Below are 10518 nucleotides of genomic sequence, written 5' to 3'. Positions count from 1 at the left end.
AGGTAGGTATCGTCAACGGCTGCAATGGGGGCGGTGATGATGGAGGCGGCGGTGGCGGTGATTCCACGGGGTTCTCGATCACTATCTCCATCCTATGGCGGAGAGGATCGCGCGGATGTTCCACCGGATGATAAGAAGCACCGGTGGGGGCGGCCTCCTGCTATAGCCATGTGGTACGGGTGCTTCCGGCTCGCGAGCCGGTAGGCAGATCTCAAACGATTATCTCGCGAATGATCCTCCGTCCCCGGCTGTTCGGGGTAGAGTAGCCCGACTCGAGGCTCTCGTCGTACGACAGGCTGACCTGCTGAGGTGGTTTCGCGTCCTCGTCGTAGTTCTCCTGATAAGGTAGACCGGACACGTCGTACGGCGAATCTGTCGGACAAACAAGAGGCAAGGGGTTGTAGAGAATGGTAAAACAAAAGAACGCCGTGGCGGCGATGTACGTGCGCGGAGAACAAGAGCGGCATGAACAGAATGCGGTGGATTCGCGATGGCCCCGAGCCGCTACGTATGGAGTTTAACGATAAAAGCTCTGGGGAATTCCCAGGATCTCGAGTTTTCTCCCTCTGTCCTAGCTGCTTTTTTTTTACCTGGAAAACGAGGACTGTTCCGCCGGTGTTTAAGGGTAATTCGGGAGCGTCTTCATTGAAAAAATTGTGATCGTTCCCCGGTATTAGAACGCGCGGCACGCGTCTCGAAGCTCCCGGCCCGTTTCACCTAAAATCCTCCCAATTCGCTAGGTGGCTGTATAAACACGCCGTAAGACAACGTCCGTTAACGAAAGAGAAATAAAATCGGCGATCGCCAACGGGCAGAATTCTAATATCCGGAAACTCGCGAGACTGCCGAAGCGTTCCTAGAACTCGGCTAACTTGGAACGATCAGCTATTAAGCCTGTCAGGACTGTCGAAAACACCTTGAAACATTTTTCGATTCGAATAACGCTCGCCAGGCGATTCGAACTTTCCGTATAACTAAATTGCTCGAGAACTTGCGACAGATAGAATTGAATGCTCATCGCTGGACGTGGTGGTGGGTCGATGGTGGAGCGTCGGCGGAGGGTGGAGATAGGGTGGATGAAAGGTGGGAAAGGGTGGAAAGGGTCGCGGAAATGGCGATAGAGCGGGGAACAGGGAGGAGAACGATCGTGGCGGAAACGGGAGAGTTCGACTGAAGAATACTACTACTCACCGACGTGTTTTTGAGACTTTACGACGGTGGCGAATGGTTCCGAGCAAAACTGCTGTCGACTTAGATTATGGCTCTCCCGGTAATCCTCCCTCTGTGGGAGGTAATGAGGGTGGGTCGGGTAATCCGACTCGGTGGTTGCGTAGCCGGCCAGGTCGTAAGGCTGGCCAACACCGTTCGCGGCCGCCGACTTCATCTGCCAGATAGAGTCTTGCGAGTTCACCGAGCCTCCGTTATTCGAGTTCGAGTAGCTGTTATCCATATAACCCATGTTGACGCCTGTCGGAACGTGAATGAGTCGATTAGCATTTATTAGCCGCGCAGAGTGTAAGAAAGTCGCCTTGTTTACGATGGCCGCGGTAATTGTTGGCTCGGCGTGGAACTAACGGTTGTTTTCGAATACTCGAGGAACGAGAGAAGCGAACGTCTCCGCGGCTGAGACGTTGCTGGAACATTTGAAAGTCAAAACGAGTGGCGGAAGAAAGAAGAAACCGAGGAGAATTTCGAAGGAAAGAAAGGACCGTTAGTTTTGCACCGTCGGGATAATTTCTTGGTCGCGCGAATTATCTAGTCCGTACACGAATAGTAGGGCATCGCAACTGCGAGAAAGAAACACCAAATTGCAATTGCACGTCGCAACGGTGGGATCGTTAGAGTTACGGATAAAGTACGGTCATAGGAAGCTAGACCTCGTTAAACCGCTCTACTTTATGCCGCATTTTTTCCACTCGCAACCGAACGAGATACGAGAGAGACTTGTCCCGGACCAACTTCCCCTCGTTTCTCAAAATTACTACGACCAACGTTAACGTCGTAAAAAGCTTTTTTACCATTGATGTTGTGGTTCGGTTGATGGTACCCGTATCCAGGCTGCGAGTACGCCGGGGTCTTGGAATCCTCCATGGCCAGCGCGTGATCCAGACTGTGTTCCAGAGCTTTGTTCTCCGCGTAGTAGGGTGGCGGTGCTTGGCTCTGTTGTCCGTTTCCGGCTACGAGACTCGGTCGAACCCTGCGCGAGTAAACAACATCGAAATCCCATTCGAGGATCAGGCGCGGACGGGACCGCTCCTCGAACCCGTTCAACGGTTCACAAACACACTTACGCGTTCGAGTCCATCTCGTAGTCCTTGGCCTTGGTGGCGTGTTTTCGTCGACACCGACAAAAGAGCAACAACAACGTGGTGAACATCAGGAACACGACAACGGTGACTACCAAGACGATCAAGGTTGGCGTCGCCATGGCTCCGGCATGGGCTATGTAGGACGGGCCGACTATAAGCAAAAGGAAAATCGTTCAACGTTTCGGAAAATAGAAAAACCCGACCACGATGGGGAATTGCAATCAGCGGAAAGGAACGGAGATACTCACTTTCAGCCTCCGCGTATTCGCCGCATTTTTGTCGATCCGCTTTCAGACACAGTCTAACCCTAAGTCTGGGTTCGCTATCGAGAGCCTCCGGGTCATCCAGGACTCCCTCCCTCTGTGTAGGGGCGCTTCCAAGCACTTCGAGGGGCCACTCGTCGAGAATCCTCCACTGCGACTCGTCCGTGGAAGAAGATGGCCCGTCGAATTTCTCGATCGAAGCGACCAACGAGAGGCAAGTGGCGCCAACGCTGATGGCGAGCATTCCGCTTTCCGGGTCGTAGCTAACCCTCAACGGCGACGGAATCTTCGCGACCGCGGTGGTCGCGGTTACCTCGTCGGAATAATCCGAATGGCTCTTCGTGTTGTATACCATAACCTTAAACGTGTACGTCTGATGTTGCTCCAAATTGGTCACGTTACACGGATTCGATCGATGGCAATTCAGTTCCGACCACTGTCCTGCCGGAGATCTAGGAACGGCGCAATCTGGCGACACGATTTCGTCGCCTCCGGGTACCCTTCTGTGGGAGACGAAATACTTGGTAATAGGTAATCCTCCGTCGAAACCGAGCTCCCAGAGCAAAGCTACGTAAGTTGGACCGACGTCCATCGCTGTGATGTTAATGGGTCTTTCCGGCGCCCCTTTCGGTTGCAATCTGATCGTCGAAGTGATACTACCTTGAGCGTTTGCCGCTCTGCAACTGTAATCTCCGTAATCCAACTCGCGAATGTTGGTTATCCTTAGCACAGAGGTGTACACGTCATAGTTGTCGCTGCTCGTCGAAATTTCGTAGTGCCCGTCGCTGGAGGATCCTTGCAAACTGGCCGCATTGGTGTCGAAACTCCACTGAAACTCGGGCTTGGGCCAGGCTTGGACTTTGCACGCCACTTCGGCTGTTTCTTTCAGATTGTACGCGACTTTCCCGTGCTGGTGCAAGGCGATAGGCTCGTGTTCCACCTTCAGCATCATCGTCGATTCCACCTTCTTCACCTCGTTCACGAACACGCAGGTGTATTTGCCTCGATCGCTGGCCACGATCTCGTCCGTCTGCGGTCGTGCATGGCCCAGGAAACTCAGCGTCGAATTCACCGTGATCGCGTTCCCATGACCCTCCGAGGCTGTCATAGTCACCTTGTAGAGCCTCTCGTCCGCGGTGAGCTCTTGATCGTCCTTCAACCATCGAACGTTCGGTCGGGGTTTGCCTTGCGCCACGCAGGATACTTGAAACGAAGACTCGCCGACCCTGTGAACGACATTTCCCGCTTGCACTCCTCGTTAAGACTTACGGCGGTGGGTCTTTATAGGCAACGACTTATAGGTAACGGGGAAGAGAGACGCTCAAAAGTCTCTTCTCGATTCGTTACGAGCGAGGAAAAAAAATTTAGCTAGCATATAGGGATATTCTCGTGGTTACACCGGAAGTCGGATTGCGATCGTGGTACATTTAATTGTCCCCTATGTCGTTAAAAATACAGGGGAAACGTTCGCGAGAAGGGTTGAACGATCTCGCGTAGCGACCGGGCGGAAGGTAATTTCGCTGTATTTTTAGCGGCAAAGAAGGTAATTAAGTATTCTGTTTCTGGTCGACCACTCTTTATTATTCGTTATATCCCGTATAATTGCGATCCCGTCACGAGATATACGAAGATGAATTTCTTGCAAAGAGAAAAAGGGAATGGCCGATTCCGCGTTTCCTCCCTGTACGAAATTTTATACTACGACGGGTTACGGTCTCTCGGTTATTTGTGAATTAATATAGCCGCCGGTATCTAAGGTGTTTCCAACTTTTCCGCGACTTTTAAGCCGTAAGCTCTTAATCCTGGCTTAAAGTAGACCGACCCAATTTTCAGGCCGCGTATAACGTGGCGAATGGCCCCCCGATAGCATCTGAACTTTTGTCCGTCTTCATGATAACCCCGAATACAAAACGCGGCCGAGAACGAGAACGAGAGATAGAAAATTCCAAGGAAACCGGATACTCACTTCCTGGTAACGTGTGGTTGCAACTTGGTAAGTATCTTGGGTGGCTGGTTCACCGTCAGGTTAACGGACGCGGCCTCTCCGTTGCCGATCTCGTTGGTCGCATGGCACTTGTACGTTCCCTCGCTACCCAAGTGAACCGAGTCGATCTCGTATCTCGGACCGGTGTTCTCCGAAGGCATCGATATCGTTCCAGACTCTCCCTCTTTCCACCATTTATACCTGGGTTCTGGGTATCCAGGCGGACTGGCCATACAGGTGAGGATAACTCTGGACCCCTCGACGGCGACCGGCGAGTCCGGCATGACCCTAGCCGGGCCCGGTTTGTACCTCACTCGAACGGTCAACCGAGCAGTGGCCGAGTAGTTCCTCCTCTCGCCGCCAGAGGGATGGATGGTGTTCATCGCCCGACAGGTATAATTTCCGGCGTGATCGGCGGTGACGCGACTCAACCGAAGGATCGAGCCGAGCTGTCGAAAATCCTGCCGACCGTCACGCAACCACTCGATCACGGACGGCGGAGGATTCGCCGTCACGTTGCAGTGCACGGTCACCGTGTCCTTGACCTCGGCGATCCTCAAAGGATCGCCCTCTATCGAGACGGTCGGCGGATAAAGAACGTCCAACAGGAGCGAGCTCTCGCCCCTCTTGCCCAGCCCGTTGTCCGCCTGGCAGGTGTACTTGCCGGCGTCCTGAACGGTTACTTTCCGTATGGTGTGTTGAAAGTTGGTCGCGACGAAACTTCCGTCCCGCCACCATCGTATCATGGCAACGGCCGGTTTCGAGTCCACCCGGCACTCGAGATTCGCCGTCCCGTTTACCTCCACCTTCAGAGGATTCTCCGGGCCCACTGTTACCCTCGGGAAGTAGTTCACGTCTAGGGTTACCGTCGCGTTCAACGTTTCACCCTCGCGCATTGCTCGGTTCCTCACCACGCAACGGAACGTCGCTCTATCGTCCTCCTTCTTCGGCTCCACCGACAACGTTCTGCCGGAGTGAAGAATGGCGGTTTCGTTGCCGCGGTACCATCTCACTTCCGGCTCGGGGCTGCCGCCGTTCGTGTTGCACTGCAACTCCAGCTTCTGGCCCTCCGTCGCGGACGCGGAGGTCGGCGAGATCGTCGGCGGTCCCGGCGCTCTCAGTACGGTCAAAGTGATGAACTTCCGGTGTAGGTCGTGTCCCGTGCCGCTCGCCTTCACTCGGCACTCGTACTTTCCGTTGTCCCTTTCGTACGAAACGTTTCGTATCTGAAGGTCGTACCGACCGTCCTCCAGGTTCATGAACACCTTGTACTGCGGCGATAACGCGAGATTGTCGATCGCCGCGTTATCGTGATTGTCGTTGGTGTGCGTCAACCAGAAACACGTTACGTTTTCCCTCGGTGGGGAGAAACGACACTGCAGCTGCACCGTGGACCCCTCGTGCGTGTCCATCTCCGTCTCCTCCACGCGACCCTGTGCCGCTGCTGAAACACACCGAAACGTACGGCCTCGTTAGAACCCGTGAACCCCGCCGCATATACAAGCCTATATATTTCGTCGCTAGACGCTCATTTTCTTTTCATCGCGCCATATGCATTTTCTCGCGCTCGTTTCCCATCGCGTAGTTGTTGCCCTGTATCACCGCCGTTCCAACGACGCCATTTCACGCGAGAACCTACGACGCGATACTCGCGCACGCTGTTCCACGCTGGTCCAACGTTTCCTTATTCAGCGGAATATCGTTTCGCGAACACGTTTTAACTGTTATCGATACGTAAACGTCCGCGTACGCGGAAAACGAACGACGTCGCGACGTCCACACGACGTCCGTCGGTGTCTCGTCATTGGGTCGCATAACGGTAAAGTCACCGGTTTGACTTCTCGCCGATATCGCGGGACCTCTCTTTCTTCTTCCTACCATTCCCCCCTCGTTCGCGACTTTAACCCCACTCCTGATCGTTTCTTCCTTCGTTCGTCGTTCGTGCGTTCGAAGGGATCTTCCCCTCTCCCCGCTGACCACCTTATCGTGGCCAGCGCCCGTCTCTTTTCAACCTTTCTCTCTCACCTTTGCACGTCTCCGCTAGCTCCCTCCCCCGGCAACCCATCTTTTCTCTACCTATGCACGAGTCTATATTTACGTCTGCTTGTCTCTCTATAAATCCATCCTCGCCGTTCTATCCCTCTTCTTCGTTGCCTCTATCCCCCATCTTAGCTATTCATCGACCCATCGCAGTTTACGTTTTCCCCGCCGGTCCTCCTCCCCGCGTTTCTCGCCTTGGCTTGTTTACTTTTCGATACCACCGTTTTCTTGCTCGCGTGCCATCGAGCCGACGTTCGGTTTCTTCTATCGGGACACCGGCCACGGTGTTTTGCTATCTTTACGAGCACGCGTGGAACGCGGTCGTCGAGCGACCTACGGTTTCTCGGTTCACCGTCGAAAAATCGATCGAGGAACGCCGCACGTCGAACGTATCGGAGCGATCCGAAACCGTCGGTATTCGTCGCTTACCATCTAACGTATCGCGTTCGACGTAGAAGCAGCTGCGAAGCGAGCCGTGGCGTTAACGCGTCGCTCGTACACACGGAGACACCTGTGGCAGGCGGCTACGTCACGAAGCCTAATACCGTCGCTCGTCGTTTGGTATTTCTCGAGCGGGAAGCTCTGCCTATGCCAGCCGCGTTCTGCATACCGAACGAATTTGCACCGAGTCCACACGATCGAACGGCTCCCTCTCTCGCGCCTAACTTCAGTCGGTGTGAAGTTCGAACAAGTTCGTTACAGCACGCTGCAGTCTTGCGTTCGAATGGAGTCGAGAGAGTACGAAAACGCGCGCGTAGTTTCCATTGGCCGAGGCGAAAGGAGGCCTTCTCGGCCTCGAGCGCGGCCCAGAACGGGTTTGTTAAAAGGACGCGCAACAAAACTCGCTGCAAACTGCGACATACCGACACGGCACGTCGCGAGAGTCGCGCGACGCCATGCAAGGACTCCGGTGTTTCACGCGTTCCCTTCGTTCAACGTATAACCGTTTCGCCGATCGGACCAATGAGACGTCGCGTCGAACGATCTTTTTCTTAACAGGCAAAAAGGCAGGGAATATTTTTCCACGAACGAATAGGGAAAATATACGTGGATTCTCGTAGCGAATGACGTGTTTGTAACGAGTCTTTTCGTCTCCGGGGAATGTACTCACCGGGATGCAGCAGCAACAAGGCAACGGCGATAATCGCCGTGGTGCTCGGCAGTCGAATCCTATCCATTCTATCGGCAAAACGAATTCCACGAGCGGTTCGAGTGGAACGGAACAACGAGAGACGCAAATTGCGCGGCTCCATTCGAGTTGGAGGACAGAGTTCCGCGTTGCAGCGACTTTCACCGAGTATCGACGACGCTGCGCGAGTTTTGCCAACACGCGGCATCGATGATCGCATCGATTTGCCCGATCACGCTCGCAGACACACCGAACAATTCACTGCACGCATCATGTCTCGATGTTCGTTCTATTCTGTCACCAGTTTCACTGTCACACCTCTCCTTCTCACTGTATCTCTCTTCCTGCGTGGAAATCGGTAAAACGTCGATGGTACGCTTCATCGGTCGCGATTCTTCTCGGGTAATCTTTCTCGTTCGATGCAATCGTTCCAACGGTCGCGACTACCTGGAAAGCAGACCTACGCGAATTGTTCCGCGATCCGCGGGCTGAAACGAGTACCCCATCGTTTCGTGTGCTCGACGCAGTGTCGCTCCTGTGCCCCGGTGGTTTCTCGCTGGTTCGCGGACGATTTCTCAACCGTTCAACACGCTGGCAAAGCGTTCGCCGAGAACGGCGAGGCTCGCACGCTGATTTCCATCGCGAGCATCCGTCCCCGACTGCGTACGGACGAAAAAGGAATGTTTGCGCGCGATTTCAAAACGCCACGTTGCAACCGTCCGGCCAGAGAGTTCCTTTGTTCCGCCGGTGAGACTTACATACGCACGTATACGTCCTCGCGCACCTCTACGCGTATCACCGTTGCTGTACGTACAGCTTTGGCATGTACTCGATCACCGCTTACGCGCTTTGTTCTTCTCTCCTGGAACTACTTCACTTTCCCCCGTGTGGTTTTCGCGAGACGGTCAGTGGATGCAAAAATAGCGAGGGACGCGCGAGGAAAGGAGGGAAACGGGACGAAAATAAATGGAAAAATATGTCAAGACGAGGCAGAGGTCTACGGCGAAACGGAAATAGGATTTGTAACGGTGGCAGGAAGCAAGGTCGTTCGGTTCGAGACGATTCGGATTAAGTGAACACAAACGAGTGATAACGTATACGCGGAGAGCGTTAAAAAAATCCAGTGACGGCGAACGTTGACGCAAACGCACTCGACGAGGGTCGCGCGACGACTGAGCTTGGGGTCGCGTAGCATCGGCGCTACCCCCCACCGGTCGGCTTCCCCCTGTTCGCCGCGTCCCCCCACTACAGTTTGGTGCGCGCGTAGCGCAGCGCGCAACGTATATACAACCGGTCGGTTCCGATGCACGGTTGTCGTTTCAAGGTATATACGAGGATGGTGTCGGCGGTGGCGTTGGCGATGGTGGTGGTGGTGGTGGCGATGGTGATGGTGGTGGCGATGGTGGTGGTGGTGCTGGCGGTGGTGGTGGTGGTGGTGATGATGATGATGCTGGCGATGGTAGCGAAGGTGGCAGCGGCTGGACGGAAGACGAACGACGAAGGAACGCGTGCGACAAGGATGGAGGAAAGTAGCGCGAAAGAAAGGAGGATGGTAGAGGGAAGGATCGGAGGGAAACGGTAGGGCATGATGAAGACGAAGCATAAGTTGGTAAAGGCATCGAGGGGCAGAGAAGAAGACGGTGGTTAGAAAAGGTAAAACGCGCGAGAACAGCTTGCCCCCACCGACCTATGCGGCAGGTGGTTCTTACCGCCGTGGGCTAGGCCCATGGGACTGCCAAACCTTCGCGCGGCCGTCTGTCGTTGAGCTTTTTCATCGGCAAACCTGCTACCGACCCCCGCGCAATTTTTTCTCTCCCCGAATAACCGCTAGGAACGACGCTCCGCGACCGGAGGAAGAAGCCATCGAGGATAAACGATCTTGTCGATCGGCCAGTTTCGCGGTTACTCTTTCGCGGTCGGAATCGAGAGGAATTTCGGAAATGGGGTACGCGTTGCACTCGCACGGGGAGGATCGCGACCGGTGGTTTTTCGACGCTCGAAGGACACCTCGGTGCAGCAGGTGTCCGTTCCTCGACGATCTCGCCTCACGGCTCCATCCACCCCGCTCTACCTGCCTCCGTCTTTCGGCCATCTGCTCTTTCCAGCCGAGGGAATTCTCTATTTTTCTAGGAATAAACCTTCCCGTCGTCCTACTCGCGAAGGATGCGTTCGACGAAAGGTGCGCGGACATATGGCTCACGTGAAAATCGACCTTTCCCGCCCCCGCGCGGTTATAGAACGAGCCGTGGGAGAAAGAGACGGAGAAGGGTCGTGACAAGAGAGAGACGGGACCATAGGAAGGGTGAGGTGTACGAAACGAAATCGAAGCCGGGTCCCGAGGACAAGGGGCCCACAGAAGCAGCGCGAGTGCGTTGGAGTAGGACGAAAGGTGGACCGAGGAAAGGGGAAACGTTCGTTGCTCGATCGGTTCTCGAGCGTTTTAAAAATCGCCAGGCTGCCCGTTGCTCCGTCGGCTAGGACAAAGTTTGCGCGCGAAACGCGTGGAAAATGCGCTTAATTAAACGGTAACGATTCCCGTTCGCGACCCGTTAACGAACCTTCCATCGCGCTCGACCCGGGGAGAAACGGTCAGCGGGATAAGCCCGGCGGAATCGTCGAAATAATTGCGGCCGCGATAATTGCGTCTCGATTCGAGCTGTTCCGGATGGTTCGCGTCAGCCCCGTGCCCTTTCCAACTTTTGACCCATCGATTAAAAGCGCGCGATTAAACGCCGTGTCATCCGGACACGCCGTAAACGTCTGAAACGACGACTCGGGTCGTGGCGCGATTCG

At 54.7% G+C, this 10518-nt stretch overlaps 1 protein-coding gene across 1 annotated transcript; it reads right to left on the bottom strand.

Moving 5' to 3' along the window:
- Window positions 1-204: 204 nt before the first annotated feature.
- On the bottom strand, window positions 205-8157 carry ed (hemicentin protein echinoid). Its single transcript, XM_017901093.1, has 7 exons — window positions 7708-8157; window positions 4539-6000; window positions 2558-3798; window positions 2292-2460; window positions 2019-2197; window positions 1192-1467; window positions 205-372 (listed from the first exon to the last, which is right to left on the bottom strand). The coding sequence occupies exons 1-7, from the start codon at window positions 7943-7945 to the stop codon at window positions 212-214; spliced, it is 3726 nt and encodes a 1241-aa protein (XP_017756582.1). The 5' UTR covers window positions 7946-8157; the 3' UTR covers window positions 205-211.
- Window positions 8158-10518: the final 2361 nt, after the last annotated feature.

This window comes from Eufriesea mexicana, unplaced genomic scaffold, assembly GCF_001483705.2.
Source record: "Eufriesea mexicana isolate 0111107269 unplaced genomic scaffold, ASM148370v2 scaffold474474835, whole genome shotgun sequence".
Classification (NCBI taxonomy): Eukaryota; Metazoa; Arthropoda; class Insecta; order Hymenoptera; family Apidae; genus Eufriesea; species Eufriesea mexicana.
Note: the sequence above shows the minus strand (reverse complement) of the source record. Positions and strands in the feature narration are given on the sequence as shown.

Coding starts and splice junctions, on each gene's coding strand:
- ed (XM_017901093.1), bottom strand. CDS start 7,945: ATGCGATCATCGATGCCGCGTGTTGGCAAAACTCGCGCAGCGTCGTCG. Junction 2,461..2,557: donor CGAATACGCGGAGGCTGAAA/GTGAGTATCTCC, acceptor TTTTGCTTATAG/TCGGCCCGTCCTACATAGCC. Junction 2,198..2,291: donor TACGAGATGGACTCGAACGC/GTAAGTGTGTTT, acceptor TTACTCGCGCAG/GGTTCGACCGAGTCTCGTAG.